The following is an 18,591-nucleotide window of genomic DNA, read 5'->3' on the forward strand; positions in this document are numbered from 1 at the left end:
CCTTCAGGATTTGCAGTTTTACGATTGCGATCTTCCCTGATTCTAGGTGGTCTGTACTGGCAGTGTTCTACAGTTTGCCTGGCAACTGTCTGTACTAAAAACAACAGCAGATGTTCTCCCCTGTAATGAAAAAATTGTTAGTGGAAATACAATATACCACATATATTTAGAAATAAATTTCTAAAATTCTGCCCTAGTCAATGCTAATATGAACTCGCCTGCTATTTGGCATGGTAACAAGATTTGTGGTGGTGAGCAGGCGGTAGAGGAGATCAAGGCGAGCAGACTTTTGTCCAGCAATTAGTGTTTTACACTTGCACTTTTCCCAGCAATCACAGTAGGCTGTTGGAGATGTTCGTTTGAGCCTACAAGAAAGAGAAAAGGTGAACTGCAACACTGCTCAGTAACATACCAAATCTTTTCTACACAAGCTGAGGGTGTTAGTGTACATGCTTGGATTTCTTTCTGCAGTTTTTTGTTTCTAAAAATGTAGCAAAATGCCAAAATCTAGGTTAAATAAGAGAAATATAGATTTTATATGTGGCAGCACTTGATGTTTTTCATGCATGTTTCCTACACTCATCTTAAAGAGGTCAGTTTCATTACAGAGTTTTTCATACTGTCTCAGTAAAACTCATCCAAGGTGATTTATTCTTCCCTTAAACAACCTCCCATCCAAAAAAGTTAAGCTGAAAATACTCATGACATGCAGTAAAATCTCAGTAACTGTTATGGTGCTGAGAATATCTTTATAATTGTATTTGCTAGCTAGGATGTTAATGCTGTAACTTTTACAGCCTGTCACAGCAGTATAGAACACATGCAGCTTTAAAGCTTTGGGCCAGGTTGACCTGAGATTTCTTGATTGTTTGCTCGCTTTTCCCTTTTTTACCTAATATCCTACATTTCTTTGCAAAAATTCACAAGAACGATCTGTCATCAGGATTCATAAAACTCAGAGGGGCACCCAAAATGAAAGCATAGTATTATTTAGATATAATGTTCTCACAATATTATGCACTTTGAGAATTATTCCTTCATTCTAAATACTACAAAGTGGAAAGTAGAAAACCAGGTTACTCTTTCAATTCTGACCTATTAAATAAATCTTATAGAATAGACACAAAACTATTTCATTAATCTTCTTTAATCTTCTGTTCTCTTCTGTAAGTTTGGAACACTTCAAAACATGAAAAAATTTATTAAGTATCAGTAAACAAAGAAAACCACAAAACACTGATTTAATTTTAAGAAATGGAACACAATACATACTTGCAGTCATGTCCTTTGTGACAGACCCTTGCACATTCTGTGCAACAACAAAGTGATTCCAACAGGCCACATGTTCGGCATTCAAATATATCCTTAAATAAAAAAGGGGGGAAAATATTATGCATAGTTTTTTCCTTACAGTGCTTGCAATCTCATACTATTTCAGGTTACAATGAAACTGCACTTGTTTAAATTGATGCCTAAACTTAGAAGTAGGTCTAGAAAGTGAAACTTAGTTCTAACGTTAGAATATTCATTGATTTCAAAGAGCCATGTCCATCAAAATTCTTGCCAAAGTCAGCCAGAGGGGAAAAGCCACACCCAGTAGCAACCATGTTGTGAGGAACACAGTCAACTTTGAGGCTAAGTAGCAGTTTGGGGAGGCAGTACTTACACAACTTAAAACTCACAGTAATTTAAACCATGTAATTAATAATTTAAAAATCAGATTAGTAGACTAACACAACACATGGCTGAAACACATTCCTATTTGCAAAAAAAAAAAAACAAACCCCCCCCCCCCCCAAAAAAAAAAAAACCAAAAACCAAAAAACTTACTTGGTTAATATGTTCTGCACCAGTCCAGGTAAAACTGCATGTATCATTACAACACAAAACATACAAAGGGGAGTCATCTGGATTTGTACCAGAAGGACAAACCATTCCCATAAACACATCATCTTCTTTTTCACTGGAAGTTGCTTCAGCTAAAACAGAATAACAGTGTTAAAAACTACCCCTCCAGAAAACCCCCAAAAATATCCAGCAAAAGAATCTATTCTTGGCAGATGCTTGCCATTACAAAATCACATACACCATAAGAAGTTTGAATAAAACCTGTTACTGCTTTCTGAGAAAACTTTCTGCTTGTCACAATTATTTCTTATAGAAGCCACTGCAAATTCCTGACTGAAAACCACAACCATTATGTCTTCCCCAGTTTTAAATTCATTAATACTTTAATCAATTAAATCAATCACCATTTTGAAGGCTTATGGACCATTTTCTTATAAGGAGTATTCTTGTCCCACACAAAGTCCTACAGAACTGTGGTGTGACAAGCTCTAATGTGTTAAAGCTTTTCCCTAAATTAAATTTCAAGTATTTATCCCAAAAAATTAAATACCAACATTACAGGAGAGTCACAAAATATTTGTTTGCATATAAATCTTTTCAGGAATAGGATCTAGCTTGAGACATCACTGCATCATATCAGGTTTCTTCAATTTCAACAAAGAAGGTCCATGTGATACAACCGTGCTACCAAAAAACAGTACCTTAATCCACTGGTTTATAAAACAGTGAAATGCCAAAAAAACTACAAAGAACACAAAAGCAAAAGGGAAAGATACACAAAACTGCAAAAGAGAAAGATACTCCATAATAGCAAAATTTCCAAAACATGCAGCAATCTACAGTGTTAGTAACGACTCTGCACACATGCCAAAGTTTAGAAGGAAGCCACACACTAGCAATCACTAAAACTGTTGTACCTTTAGCAATTTTCTGTGCAGTTTCTAGAATTGTAATTGCAGCAGGATATGCCCGGCCACTAACTGCTGACATAAATGGTGTCATGCCTCTCGCATCCCTAGGCAAAAAAACCCCAACAGACAAGTTAAAACACTGAATTTTTTCATTGTAACAGGAGATGCAGGATGCAATACATGAAAACTTAGCATCACTGAGCTTGTGCAAACAGAAAAACCACAGAGTGAATAAGCACTCATTTATTTTACTTCCCTGAAACAGACATACTTTTAAAGGATGGCAGGACACAACACAGCTGTATTCTAACATTCTCAATTTTAACTAACAGGCCTTTTTGTAACCTTTTTAAAAAGGCTTCTATGTAATTGATTAAAGATATCAGAACATTACAAAAGATAGTGAGAACTCTCATGAAAATCCTTACTTAGCTGAGAGCAATTCTCGAAGATAAGGCTGTAGAACAACACTATCACACAGCAATTTCAGTATGAAATGAGCATTTGCCTTCCGATCCTTTGATTCCACTACAGACGGTTCTGTAGAAGGACCTGCAGTAGAGAAAAAAAATATTGTAGAGAAACTGCTTTTCCTCAAAAAATGACTACCTGCTAAAAGCAAGTAGTTCACTGTTGTGAATAACTGGTAACTTGACTATTCACTGGTTTCAGCAATACTTCAGTAAAGGACTGTAAATTTCAGTTCCAAATTATATTTGAAATACAGAGGGTAATCCCAACTTCATGCTGATTTCCATAGTTTTACATATTTGTCACTCTTCATGTATATTTTTACATAAAACATAGCATGGAGCTTCATTTGCTTTCTGCACACTTGAGAGATTCTGCTTCAATCCAGTCTTCATCTGATAAGAGGCATTTTCATATGCAGAAAGTCTGTGCAAGCAAAGACAGCTTTTGAGCTAATTTCCATTCTAAAGCATAATCAAATAAGCAGCATGCCCTCACCTGGTATTGTGGAGGTGCTGGGTCCTTGGCCGGTGCCAGTCGCTGCTGTGGTAAGAGATCCCACAGCGGGGGCCAGGATAAAATCAATGTCACCATCTTTCAGTAAACAGAACAGCAGGATGTATATCAATAAATAAAAACATCCCTAACAACATGCTCTTGCTGCAATGTCTAACACACTGCAGGTTTTCTGTATTTAACTGGTAATCTTTCCCACCAACGGCCACATTCCTAGGTCTGTAATGTAACTCAGCATTACAAAGCAGACTTCCCAGCAGTTTGACACCAGCATTAAAAAGACATATACTGGATTAAAAACCAGCTGTTAAGTCTTCAGTAAACTCTTCAAGTTATCTCAAAGAACACTTGCTACCTCAATGGCATTGGACAGATTACAGTGTGAGACTAAAATAAGTTATTATTCACCTTAAAAGGCATCAGTTCTTTATCAAATCTCTCCTTCTACAGTCTAATGTGATATATGAGCTGACTTACCTGGATCCATTGCAGGAGGATCTGGAACCCAGCTGGGAGGAGCTATTGGTGGAGAAACTGGGTCTTGGTGATCACTTGATGAAGCACCAGCTTCATGTCTGCCCAATCCAGCAGCTCTCAAGGATCTTCTCATCATTTCCCTTAATCTCAAACTAAATAAAAAACCAAGGCAGAAATACTATCATTTTCATTTATAATTAGAACACATCTAAGAAAAAATTCACATTGAAAAAAGAAACTAAATTCCTCTTATCATAATTTCATTTCAGCATAAGTCAGAATGAGCCAGGAGGTATTATTGTATTATTGCTTACATTTTGTTGCACCAGAATGTTTTAGCCCTGAAGAGGAGTCACTTAGCAATGCTTCAAGTCAGATCTGAGCCCAGAACACATCCCTAGGCATCACAGCACTGCATCTTGCAGGCAGCAGCTGATGGGCATTCTTACTGCTATCTGACACTGTTTATAGCCCAAGCTCATTGCCAGGAGTGTTAAGCTTTGGCAAGGATTTGCTCTTGTTTTTTTGTTTTTTTTAAATCTAACTAAAAAAAAAAAAAAAAAAAAAAAAAAAAAACCAACTAACTACAAAAAGAGGTTAATGAAAGGATAAAAAAAAGGGTCTTCATAGAATTTCTTTTTAATGACTGCTTAGAATAAAATGAATCAACTTAAATTCTTCCCCAGTGGTGTTATGTTGGTCTCACTATTATTCATCTGCTTAAGTGACCATCTCCTTCAGAAATTCTCTTAAAACAAGCCTGGCCACCATCACAGTAGTTCGGTCATACTTAATACTTCTTGGTAAAGAACACCAGAGCTTGTCCTCAAATTCCCTTTCCCTACAAGCAGGAACATTTCCACTACACAAATGACAGACAAAGCCTGAACCCCAGAAAACAGGATTAGTTTAGAAATATCCCACCATTAGTTCTCACACAAAAAAAGGTTTAAAAAAACACCAGAGCTCTAGTTTGGTGCTTAAAGAAGTGAAATCCAATTTTAAGCTAGCAGAGGCCAATTCTTAAGCTAGACTGAAGAAAAGAATTAATAACAGATTGCTAGTTAATACAGAAATTAGCATTCAGAAAACAAGAAGAAAGCATTACTCAGTTTACCTCCTGCTGCTTGATGATCCTGCCCTATTTCCTGGACCATTACTTGACACAACAGAGATTGCATTTGCAATAGCTTCCACAGCTGAGAGCCTTTCAGCAAACGTGTTCCTTTCAGAGCGCTCTGCTTCTGAAAAATTAAGAAAACTCAGTGCTAAAATTTTACTTGGAAAAATTATAAGAAAGGAGTAAAAAACATGGAACTTTTTTTTTTTTTTTTTTTTTTTTTTTTACATTTAGAGAGACAGATTAGGTTCATATACAGATTCTTATTTTGGATGAGCTTAACAATGATTCTGAACAAGCTTTCCAGATCATCAACAGACAAGGTCCTATCATGTAACTGATTCCAGACACTCACTGAGTCAAAGCTTCAAAAAAGCTTTGATGGAATTATAAAAAACAAAGAAAACAAAACACAAACAAAAAAACAACTATAAAAATCACACAAAACAGACCAGGAAAACAAGAAAACAAACCACACTTCACAGTGAGGATCCATGAACAATGCGAATGTGTGGGCTTGTAATATACACAGCCCAGGCATGAACCTGCTAAGAAGAACTATTTTTGGAGTATCAGAATGCAGTACAATCAGTTTACATCAGAAAGAACTAGCATTTCTTCTAAGATCTACAACCCTAAGCATCATAACACCTACAGGTTCTACTCATAATGAGTGAATTTTGTCAAGTGGGATACAGAATTTTAAAGCAAGATACAAACATTTTTAAAAAAAAAAAGTTTTTGGTACAAAGTAGACACAAAAGGTGTATTTCTGAACAAAGAAAAGTATTTTCTTAAAGAGACTATGATTGTCCTTTCAAGACATGTCTCAAAGTTGCAAGGGCTAGCACTCACTTTCTATTTAAAGGCTTTTCAAACTGAGAGTCACTGTTCTCTGTCCCTAAGTACAAGAGGTCCTTGGTTTTGCTTGTTCACAAGCATGTGCAGGCTTCTTAGACAAAGATCACCAACTACCCAAAGCAGACAACTACCAAACAGTTAGCAGTGGGTGAATACTACTCTTGTGCCCCTAGCTACAAGCTGATTCATAGCTGTAAATGAATTGCCATGGTATTTGTGCTGTACTCCTTTCTCAGACCCCCCTAGCTCTCATAACTCACAACCCATCACTTCTGGACCTCTCACACAAGGGGTCACAGCTCTGGAGAGTGATCCCTCAAGCATTACAACCACTCTCTCTCTGCAGCAGAGGTTTCACCTGTTCTGGAGAAAGTGATCTGTAACTGAATTTTCCCTGTTCCACTTACAAAGTTAGCATTTGTTTTTGGAGAACCATCAATTGTAAATGCTTTGGGTCTAATGGGTGATTTGCTGTTCTATTGTCTAATGAAATCTGTCCCAGTTCTCTAGGCAAAACCTCACCGTTTTTATGTGTTCAGTGCCATTAGCTGAAATTCAGTATCATAACTTTTTAATGATTTCACATGCTTTGGACATTTCTTTTATACATGCTTTTCCCAAGATCCCTTCTATTGGCAAGACTAAGGAGATATCAATTCACAGAAGCAGAGCAGCTTTCCCCCAGCTTTTCAAGTCTGGGGTCACTTTTCCTGCAATTCATTTATCATTTATCCAACACTGCAGGAGTTATAGCTAAACTAGGCACAGGATGTGAGAAAGAAGAGAAGGAAAAAAAAAGCTTATCCCTGCCCTCAATATTTCCTTTCTGGCACTTAAGAAGAAGCCTGTATGAACAAGAGTGAAGAATCTCAAGCAGATACTAGCTAAGAAGTGGCACTAAATTGTTTAGAAATTTTTAAGAAACATCATATCTGTATGTCTGGAATTGAAGCCTTTACTTCTAAATCAAACTTCTTTTACATTTTAAGAGTAAAATATAACTCCCAGACAGTAACATAAATCACCATCGCCCTCCAGATGATAAACAGAAAATAAGCTTGTCCTAATATCCATCACTAACAGTTACGGTGGAAGCTAAACATGACCTGAATCTCAAGACATGTATCGCCTTCAAGTACAAGTTTTATGAGGAAAAAGAGAGAGGCAGAGGAGTGTCACAAGTCTATCAGGTTAATGTTTTTCATTTTTCAGAAAGTTAGATTACACCCAAACGAAGTTACTGAAAAAAAAGTCAATGTTGCAAAGACAAGCACTCAATTAGGAAAAGTCGGATTAAGTTTGCCCATGCATCCTTATTTCAACTTCCTTGCGTGCTTATAGTAACACAATCTTCAGTTACACAGTTTGGTTTTGTTTATTTATTTTGGTTTGGGTTTTTTGTCTCGGATTGTTTTGTCATCCCACCCGCCCTGTGCCCAGCAACAATGCCCCTGCCTCAGTCAGTGCACAGGATGGACGACACACTAAAGATGAAGGGTTGTACAGAGAGCAGACTGTTTATGCCTTGTTTGCTGCAATGTGAGGGAGGGATAGCAGCAGCTTGGGAAGGAGAGGGGGAAACACTGTGTTGTGTTTAATGCTACTGAACATTGCTTTGGAAAACAGGAACCTGCTTCTGACACATCTATCAGCACACAGAACTTTGTGAAACAAGTTTTTACAGACAATCTTGATACATTTTACTCATTTCTGGACACCTAAAAGGTGCCTGACTCACAGAAATAATTAACATTCACAGCACAACTAAAACTATGATTAATCCAGTCATAGAATTCGGTGTCTTGAAGTAACACCTACACAAAATCAGGCCCTAGGCTTCTCAAACAGAATGCTCAAAATTAGTTAGTAGCTTTGAATACAGAAAAACTTCACGCTATAATAAAACTCCAAGCAAGAGATGAAAAAGCTGCACATTACCCCCATTTTATAAACAGGGATATGAGGAACAATTAAGGTCTATAAATGACTAAAATTCAATGACAACACCATACAAAAACCCCACAAGGAAGTTCATTCATTATTCAGTGCAGGGTTTGTATGGTGTGCAAGAGTAAGGAATGGGGCCACACACTGAATGATGAGGATAAAAAGAAATATTGAATAGCTACCCATTCGGTGAGCACCGTCCATCTTGTGCACTGAATGAGGTAGTCCTGTGGAAAAAATAGTATGATGGTGTAATTAAAGACCATTTCACAATGCATACCTCTGTACAGCACATGGGTAAACTTAATTCTGCCATTCTTTGATTTTTGAGTGCTTGACTTAGCAACCTTGTTCTGTTAACATGCTTTTTACATAACAGTATTTACCAGACATTTTAAAATGGTGTCAGTAACTGGCATTAATAGGTCGTTCATCCACATTTTTAAATACATATCAATGACAAGTAGCATTTCTAACTGAAGGTATTAACATAGTCTACAACACTTCAAAATTATTACATACCATTTATCATAAATTTTACTAGTGATATAAAGGGGATCCTAGCAACACAAAAGTAGAAGAATACTTTTTTCATCTAAAATTAACATGTGAACGTCAAAAGTTTTTACAATCAATTTAAACAGCTTAGTGCTCTTAACTACTGAATTCCTAAAAAAATTCTCATAAAACCTTGTAAGAGTAATAAAAATGTTGTCTCACCACCTTTGAAAGGCCAGGGCACATTTTAGGTGCTAAATTTTAATACACCCGTATATGAAGAATGCAGCCCTTATTTCATATTTTCTTGAAAACACATGAAAATATTATTTTCAAATTATTTTCATTATATTATTGAGCTCACCCTCTTCCTCTTTTGTTTCCTTGTTGCTGGTTGGAAAGCATACAGACACACAGGCATGCAGAATATTACGGTTTCCATCACATCTATGGCCAAGGAATGTCTGCAGCATCTGTGGATTCTGATCCAAGACAACTGCTTGCTCAAGATTCATCAGGTATTGTCTGCAAGCCTCGTAGTCACATCGAAGAATGTGCTGCATCAATGTTTGTTTCTGTACTCAAAAGAATAAAATATTTCAGAAATGTGAAACACAAAAGGTAGATAAAAGCTCCATAAATACTTCTAATTTTCTTCTAATTTTGAAATTAATAGGAAGGTCTTCAACACTGGCTGGAAGTTAGTGCAGAAGCTGTTCAGAATATTCATCATCTCAATTACAGCACTGTTAAGAACAGAGTTGTGTGCATTCAGGCACAGATAAGCAAAAGGAACGGAGCAGCAGATGCCATCAGGCTCACAAAAGCATTCCTTTGGCTTCACAGTTGGATTCTTAAGATAGATTACTTTCATTTCATAGCTCCATGTAACGTGGGAAAAGTGATACAACTGAAAAAGCCTAAGGATGTACACGAATGAGTTCTAACCTAGTTCTTTTTAAACACATGATATATATGCTGAGAAGTGAATGATTAGAAGCTGTTGAAGGTCTGGGAGGTTCACTCCATGTATAACCAGTTTTTCCGTAATGATGGAATACTACTGCACTGTGAAATCCATCTCAGTCTAACAGGTACACAGTACCTCTGGGTGGCAGCAGAACACACAGCAGAGCTAACAAATTACTGACAAGATTTTACAAGTATGACATATAAATTCACAGCACAACTACTCACACAACATCACTGATGAGAACAGAACTCTACAGGTGATTAAAGTGAAAAAACCTTCACTTTCCTCTCCTAGTTTCCCAGTATATATGCTTCAAATAGATTTTTTTTTAAATAGAAACAAAAACAAAAACAAAACCAAAAAGTATTGCATTCTCAGGGATCCAACCAAAACAGGTTGGTTGAACTCTGAGAAAAACTGTGCACCCATGAGACAAATGAAACTGCACAATGTTAGTAGATATTAAAAAAAGGTAACCTTTTCAAAATCAATGCCTAAAAAAACCCTACTAATTAGCCCGATACAGAAGACATGCATCCCCACAAAAAAGGGTCTTTCACTTTACTTGGCAAATTTGATGTTTTTGTGTTTCTAAGAGAATCTTCAGTTGAAATTAGCTTCTTTCAAATAGTGAAAACATAAATCAGTATCCAAACATGAAGCTGCTTTAAGCATAACTTTAGAATAGTAAGAGAAAAAAAAAAGCACATAATTCCATAGCAGAGAAAATATTTTACCTCAACGGCCATAATGATAATAGCAGCTTTCTTTTTGATGGTCGAGTTAGCAGGAAGATTTGTTAAGGAATGAACACCCATTCCAAGACTACTTATAGGTGGAAGATCAAGCCAGTCAGGGTCTCGTATCCCACCCATACAATCTTTTGCCATTGGATAGATTGTACCATTTCCATCTCTAAGAATAATAGGCGATTCCTACGTTTGGAAAAAAAGGCTTCATTATTTAGTCTCCATAATTTATAATTATTATCCTCCCCAAAAGGTCCAGTTCTTGACTGGCAACAATTACAACAGTTTACCCAAGATTCTCATTTATGTCATTGACTCCTATCTTTAGAAGTGGCGCAACATAAGATAGGAAATTCCCTTTTGCAAATGCCTGAAATGTGTTTAACATAATAAATATTAGTAGAAGTATCTCCCTTCTGATAAACATTTATTGATTAATCTTACCAGTGAAACAAACAGTAACCATACTTTTAGCTCACTTAAATGCTCCAAGTAAAGTTGAATATATTGAAATTAAACATTCAAATTCAATTATTTTGCAAAAACTGTTTCTTTCAGTTATCCTAAACAAAGTGTATCACATTTGTGGAAGAGTTGCACAAAACCTCAATCATTTTCAGTGAATCTGTATTTTCAGTCAATTACAGATTAATTTTTTTTCTTTGTTAATATTTTTGATTTATTCTCAAGAGTGGACTTATATCTGACCCAGCTCCATAATATAGCTAGATCACATTCCAAAAATGCAGCTAGATAACAAGTTGATCCTAACCCAAGAACCATTTTGTCACCTTTTTTCTTCTCTTTTTTACATTCAAGGCAGAGTTTAAGTAAGATGTGCTTAGGTAAGTTATTTGCTATTGCCCTTGTGCCATCAAAATATTAAAGGTAGCAGCAAACTTTTCATAACCTGTTTGAAGTACTATTTCTTTGCCATATTTTGGAGAAGTCTTACAGAAGGCTGTACCATCTCATTCAAAGAAGACAAAAGTGAAGTGCAGTGAGGTTAAATGATTGAGACACAAAACCACAAACCTGTCCAGCTGTAAAAATAGCAACACTTCTCTCATTCTGACCCAGGAATGCAATGCTGCTAGTAGGGAAATTATTTTCCTGTTCAGCCTTTCCTGTGGCAAGGTCAAATATGCAGTATCGAACCCAGTTCCCAGTTTTCAGAACAGCATGCACTCCTTCAAAAACACATGAAAAAAAAAAGTTAATGTTTTATGGATGGCATCCAGTAAAAGAACTCCTAACTAAAGCACTTTTAAGAAATGGAAGCACTTGGTTATGTTATTTTGAAAGCAGGAGTTTTTCACTTGGATGAGAGACAGGTAATAAAGGAACCAACAGATCTGGACTCATGGGATAAGTCCTACTCACCTTTTGAATCTACATTTACTGCTAGGATCTCTGTTTTTTCAGGAATACACAGCTTTTTGGGTGTTCTTTGAAAACAGTCAGGAACTTTTGGAGTTCCACCAGTTTTTACAACCTGAAAACAGATGTAAAATTTTAAGCTGCAATTAAGCACACACAGGGCTGACACTTGTACATAATGATTGTTTCCTCCATGTTTCACAAACCCATACCTGCAGTTCATCTATCCTGAGCAGCCTACAGTCTTGGAGGAGAGAAGAAGGATCAGGATCGGAGTTAGAACTGCTCTGACAGTTTGCGTTATTGGAGGTGCCTGGAAATTTCACAGCAACATACGCACCATCCACTTTTAGCACCTACAGGCAGAACACATGAGAGTTTTACCAAAAGGCTGAACAGAACCTGATTTGCTTCAAAATAAACCACACCTTTTTCAGGGAGAGGAAAAAACTTACAATATCCAGTGATAAAATTATATAGCTCTTGGTCATTACCCTTGTCATTTTGCTAAAATTACTGAAATTTGAAAAACTTGTATTTCCTAATGACTTCATAAGCATCCTGACTCATATCAAAGGTCCCTCCATTTCAGCATCCTACATCCAAGAGAAGCCAACATCAACTGACTAAAGAAGCTCCTACTGGTACTCCCCTGGTCTCTTTCCAACTTCCACCTCCTGGAAACAGCAGGACAAGTTCATGCTGAATAGCCTGGACAGACCTTTCTCTAATTAATTTGTGCAATCACTTCTGGAAATAAACACTATTCTTGTGGCAATGAATTCCAAACAATTCAACAACAGCAAAGTCTACACTGAGTCTCCTTCTTCAAGTGTCCATTAGATCTTATATTACAAGATGAAGGAAAAAAACTTTTTTTAGCCCCACCTGAAAATTTTTAGTGCTCTTTCCTCAACATGACTGTACAGAGTGGAAAAAAGACCTGTTAGTTTACCAGTCTAGCACCTGTTCTGTACACTCAATGGTCAAGTTCTCCACTCAGTCCCTTAGGACTGAAGGATACGCACAAGTGTATCCAGATGTTCTTCATGTATGTGTGTGTGTGTGTGTCCTTCTCTGGCCCCCCAAGGAAACAGAAGCTATTCAACTCTACACTGACACAGGCATTTCCAAGACTGTAAGCCTCTATAAAGAGTTGCTGCCATGCAACTAATCTAACCAAAGCTGTCAAAACAGGCTTCCTTGATTCAGGAACTTCTTGTGCTATCACCAAACAGCAAGGGCCTTTGAATTTCCAGCAGAGACCATAGTTTTCCTAAAACAACAACAAAGCTAAGGCAGAAGGGGGTGGGGAAAGAAGAGACGTTGTTTTAATTATGAGCGGAAATAAGAACTCTGTATGCTCTCAATCTTGATGAAAACTAGATATAAACAACCATCAGTCTTTAATAAACCCTAATTTCTCAATTGTTTCTACACAGGAAGTGCTTAACAAACAAAAGTCTAGATGTAACCAACTTATCTGAAAGGTCTCCAGCAATAAAAAAACATGTCTCAAATTTTCAAGATACTGTATGTAAGAAAAATCCATGTTTTCTACCACTTTTTCTAGGTAAGTGCAGCCTATCAAGTGCACTAGAGAAAATGATACATTGACAACCTTAAAGCATTAGCAGATTTTTTTGTAATGAAGATTACTGTGGACAGAGTTACAGCAGTTGCTCACTACATGCTGAAACCTCACTCTGGAAGCAGAATTACAAGTTCCAGTAATAGAGCATCACTGATAGCTGTAAGAATGCTACCCAAAAATTTCAAAATCCAGACCTAGTCAAAAGATTCAGACATTAACCATCAACTGGACTAAACAAAGACAGAATTCTATTGAGACTGGCAGGACAACTTTCTAGAAGAAAACTGTGGTTTAGTAAAAAAACTTTATTCCATGTACATTTAGATGTTTCTAAGATAATCAGAGTAACTTATAAGCCTGTAATCACATGCCAATGGTTCAATCAGAGTTTTTAGTCCAACATGTAGAATATTTGTCTTTTTTTTTAATGACTAAATGTTCCTACAAGAACTTTATACATTTGGGCTGTTCTCTGATGGAAGCACACCTTAAGAAAAGGTACAATTCCCCAATCTTTAACATATCTCCATAATTAAAGGGTTTTTACTGCATGCTTTCTGGCTGCTCTTAGTGTTACCAACAACATCATTTCTCACTTATATCACTTTTGATGTGTTCAGAGAAATGATGACAGTTTTGAAGTGTTGGAATTCTTACAGCATCCACATGACAAATATTTCTTCTTTCCCATTCTCCAGGAAAATCACGTATCTTTAAAAACTGGAAAATATGCTTATTAAGATATTGCTAAGAAGATAATCACCTCTTCAAACCTAAAATCAGTTCTTTAGTTAAAGTTACTACTATAGCTGTTGGCTGTCATACAGAAGGAAAATACAACTATCCCCTCATGTAGTGAGCAAAGAGCTTGAGTGAAGCATTTGACAGCAACTGGACACAGAAAGCTCCAAAGCAAAGATGTGGCATAATGAGCCAGCATCAAACAAGATAAATATGCAACATAAACATTCTTCTTTAATTGAATTTATGTAAGTCTGAGATAATTTTAAAACTCATTACAAAAATAAAATGCAAAAACTTAAAAGGGCTGAGATGCTTTAGCTTACACAAGTAATGTACTGCTGATACTGCTAATGCAAAAGTTTCACCAATTAGAAGCAAGCATTTTACATAACTACATGCACAGGATGTGCCTTACTAGGACTTAATTAAGAGAATGAATTGAGTGAAAAATGCAAGCAATAAAACAGAAAACTAAAGAATTTTTTCCGAAAAGCGGAATACCTTTTTAGTGCATTTTCAACTACAAGATAACAACACTTGATCTTTTTCATAGAATAAAAAAAAATCATTTGAGAAACTAAAAGATGAACACAGTTGTTAACTCCTTTATCCTTACTATCAATCCACTTCCACAGTCCCTAACACCAGAATGCCACTGGAAATCATAGAACCATTCCCTCTCCAAAATCACCACATTCTTCCTCAAAACACACCAGGGAAAATAAATTTTCAACTTCCTACCCAATCTTCTTTTTGAAATGGAAGAAATTTTAACATCACAGAAAAGGCTTCTATCTCTATCCCAAAGGTACTACAAACAGATTCATAATAGGGAGTGGGTAACTCTTCTAGGGCAAGATCCAGTCTGAGCTCTTTCAATTTATCCTTCACATTAGAAGGCTTCAATCTCAGACAAAAATCAAAGGAAAAAAACAAAATCAATTGACTGACTGAAAAAATGCAATATAAAGTAAGAACTAACTACTCAACCCAAATTTATGTTTTACAAAATTCCTAGGAGCTGACAGGCTTTCTGGGTATAGGAACTGCAAAATTGGTAATACACAGGATTCTCACCTGGTTGAGGATAACTTTGATGACCAGAAGCAGTTTGGGGAGGCCTTGGACACTGCCAATGGAAAGCCTCAGACCAAAACGAACCGCAGCTGCCAAAGAAGAAAAAAGCAGCTCCAACCCAGGTTCCCCATCCCTCTGTTCTAGCAGTGGTTTCAGACACCATTTAAGCCATTTCAGAAGAGATCCAGAAGCTAATGTGGTGAAGTAGAAAATCCCAAATCACATGGGATCAACAGTAAAAAGCTTTTATCCCTCTGATACCAGTGAGCAGTAACAAAGGCTTATTTCAGCCCATATCTTTTCTCAACAACACTAAAGAACACTCCATCAGACTTCTCACCAGTGCAGACAAGAGATGGGACAAGTGCCAGGCTATTTCATTCCATCAGTCTTTCATCAGGTAGATAATCCTGGAATGATTATCTCTTCCATCTAGTGACGGACTCGGAGGAATAAAGGCTTAATTTCATTCCAAGCCATGAAGGATTCAAATTGAAATGAGATTGGAAGGTAATAAATTCCAAGGAGCAAGGAGATGACTAACTACAAGAGAGTATCTAGCAGACATGCATTCTTAATCTCTTTCAACACCACCTCAGTGGAAAGACTTTGCACTCTCATCACACTCTGGTCATTCACTACTTTGGCATCATATGAAATCCACACTTAAAAAGCAGTGTGTAAAATGCAGATTGCATGATCTACTGGTATCAGAATAATCACAAACAGTCATCTTGGATCTTAGCACTCAGGGGAGAGCTGCTACATTATCAACAAAGTGCCCAGAGAGACAGGGGCACTTTAGAAGTCAACACCTTCTACCTGCCCACCATTCTACAGAACACAGCAGGGGTCATGGAAGAATTTTAAACAGACATTTTTTAGAGACATCATGAAGCTGCTGCGTACATCCAAAAGCATGGGAACATAAAATTTCTAGACACAAAACCATTTCAGGAACCCAGGCTGCACATCAGTAAATCTGAACCCCTTCCTTTCCTATCTCTAAATTCCACCTCCTGAAGACTAAGTGAAAATTTTTCTTTTTGTGTAAAACAAAGAATTATATAAATAATTTTAAAAGACAGAAAACATTTTGACAGAAGCTCACGGCTACCACACATTATTCATTTTATTTTAAAGAATATTAATGTTTAAACTTTTGGATGCTCTTGCAGGTAAAAGGACTAAAATAATTGCTTTATTCCTTTTACTCCTTCAAATCTGAATCATTACATAAAGCAAGATTTTTGGCCTCAGAAATCAATTTGTTTAGTGCAATTGACTTCACATTGTGCTCAAAAAATATCCACCAATTACCAGTGTGTATTTCTCAAAGATGCCCAAGTATTCACATGCTCCATGACCATGTGGTCATGGAGCTTGTGAATACTTTACTTACATATTTTACTGGATGACACTTTGAGAGAAGCTAAGTGCCGCTCCACTGACACCACGATTTGTAATATCAATTTCTTAAAACTCAAAGTTGTTTCAAAGCCTTTCCAACTTTCTGAAACACCAAGGCTAACATGTTCCCAGGTTACACTGGAACAGTATATTCTTGTGCAAGATGCTGGTGCCACTGAAGCCTCCCATAATAATACATCAAAGATGTGACCTTTCAGATTGTCAGTCAGTAAACAGAAGACCATGGAAGACCAGATTAATGTATATCTGGGTGGACTATAAAAGGGCAGATCTTCTTAACTCCCCAAGTCCTAAGAGCCCAAACCCATCTAACCATGTTTTTGCAGTCTGAACCTCTGCACACACACATTCAAAAGTTACTTATGGATACAACAGTCAGATTTTTCAGAATTCAAATCCTCTTTGTGTACAATTCAGCTCACAACAAGCTCAATTACAAACATTACTGCTCCAGTATGAACAACGTTACTCTGGAGTCTGTAGGAAAAAACTGCCAAGGGTAACTCTTCTGCAGACCGAGGTGCCCCTGGTTTTCCTTCATCCAATCACACAACTGATCCAAATTACAAACAGAACATGTAACAAGGCTTAAACTTGTTTACTGCCTGGTAATAAACTGCATTTCTGACTTTAACCTGGATACTACCAGGCAAAATATAGTTATGATTTTGTCTACTGGATTCTATCTAAGCTCTAAAGATAAAGTATTACAAAACTGCAAAGGGAAAAACATGAGTGGCAGTATACAACACTGGAAAAGGACAGCACGCTTTATAAAGGAAAACAAGCATTTTTGCCATAAACGACTGATCTACAATAGACTCAGCACCAATGAACTCTGTTCAGAAGATATGCCATATAATGATTTTAGCACTCCAGTGAAAATGTTAACATAAAAATTCAAGCTCTTTTATATTGATTATAGTAGTTCTTGATGTAATGCACAAACACCTTTGCAACTGCATACAGAAACAGTGGAACAGTCTCTGTACTGAAAATCTTAGGATCTAAAACAAGAAGGACAGAAAAGGACAAGAGGGACTTTGCCAAAGATAGTATCAGCGGAAAACAATGGTTTCAGCAACTTCAACTAGATCTCAAAATCTTATTTGGAGAAACTGAAGTGTTACAATGAGCTAAATTGCTCCATATTCCCTTCTGCAGAAATGACCTAAACTTGAAAATGAAAACTCATTGTGAGCCTGCTCCTTTCAAAGATACTGCTGAAGGCAAATCTTACACTGCCACACAAGTAAATCCATTAGGGATGTAAGTAAAATAACTCTTACTAACTTCAGCTGCCTTCTGCTGGACAGTTATTGATCTTCTTCTGAGAACATTTTTTAAAATTTTTTATGAATCAAGTAGAATGCAACCCAATCTTTTCCTTTAGAGGAAAACCTTATCAGTTTTCTCATTGCTTTTATTTTTGAAAAGCATACCAGAGAACTGTCTAGAGGACCTAATCCCTCCTAACATCACACAACAGTGCCAAAAGAGAAAAGGGAGTATTTTCCTCTGTATGGCTCTTGAGTCGGAGCAAAGGTATATTACAGAAAAAATGAAAACATTACAAGGATTAAACAAAGGGATTTTCTGGAATAATAAATCAAATAACTTTTTAATCATATTAATGAAGTGTGTAATTTCTAACAAAAATATTTATGTTCTTTGCTTGCCAGAACACGAGATTCACCCAAATATTCTACCTATGTGCACTTAAAAGTCAGTCATAACAGGTGTAAACCCTCACAATCTCACTGGACATGTGGGAGCTATTGCTCAAGACAACAAAATAGTATTTGGATAAAACACATCTGTTTTTTACAATATTGTGGTACAACTTAAAATTGCAGAATTTTTTAAGATTTATCGCGTTTTACTCACAACACACTCGCTGTATTATTATCATTATGTTATGGACAAATATAAACACAGCTAAAGTCATACTCATGAGAAACATTCTCAAGCATCCCTGAAAGTAAGATTTTTTT

At 36.6% G+C, this 18,591-nt stretch overlaps 1 protein-coding gene across 8 annotated transcripts in view; it reads right to left on the minus strand.

The window, feature by feature from the left end:
- UBR5 (ubiquitin protein ligase E3 component n-recognin 5) overlaps positions 1 to 18,591 on the minus strand; it is an 86,571-nt gene that overhangs the window by 23,791 nt on the left and 44,189 nt on the right. For 4 of the 8 annotated variants that reach the window (XM_059864960.1, XM_059864915.1, XM_059864906.1 and 1 more), the window contains 15 exons: positions 11,964 to 12,107; positions 11,755 to 11,866; positions 11,407 to 11,561; positions 10,360 to 10,557; positions 9,014 to 9,224; positions 8,334 to 8,378; positions 5,341 to 5,467; positions 4,224 to 4,375; positions 3,729 to 3,824; positions 3,188 to 3,311; positions 2,766 to 2,863; positions 1,831 to 1,979; positions 1,273 to 1,364; positions 219 to 365; positions 2 to 120 (listed from right to left, as the gene is read on the minus strand). In XM_059864960.1, the coding sequence (XP_059720943.1) occupies positions 2 to 120; positions 219 to 365; positions 1,273 to 1,364; positions 1,831 to 1,979; positions 2,766 to 2,863; positions 3,188 to 3,311; positions 3,729 to 3,824; positions 4,224 to 4,375; positions 5,341 to 5,467; positions 8,334 to 8,378; positions 9,014 to 9,224; positions 10,360 to 10,557; positions 11,407 to 11,561; positions 11,755 to 11,866; positions 11,964 to 12,107 (1,969 nt within the window). The remainder of the gene's footprint in view (position 1; positions 121 to 218; positions 366 to 1,272; positions 1,365 to 1,830; positions 1,980 to 2,765; positions 2,864 to 3,187; positions 3,312 to 3,728; positions 3,825 to 4,223; positions 4,376 to 5,340; positions 5,468 to 8,333; positions 8,379 to 9,013; positions 9,225 to 10,359; positions 10,558 to 11,406; positions 11,562 to 11,754; positions 11,867 to 11,963; positions 12,108 to 18,591) is intronic. The other 4 variants (XM_059864942.1, XM_059864925.1, XM_059864933.1 and 1 more) reach the window with 3 other exon arrangements.

The sequence above is a fragment of the Haemorhous mexicanus genome, chromosome 1, assembly GCF_027477595.1.
Source record: "Haemorhous mexicanus isolate bHaeMex1 chromosome 1, bHaeMex1.pri, whole genome shotgun sequence".
NCBI lineage: Eukaryota > Metazoa > Chordata > Aves > Passeriformes > Fringillidae > Haemorhous > Haemorhous mexicanus.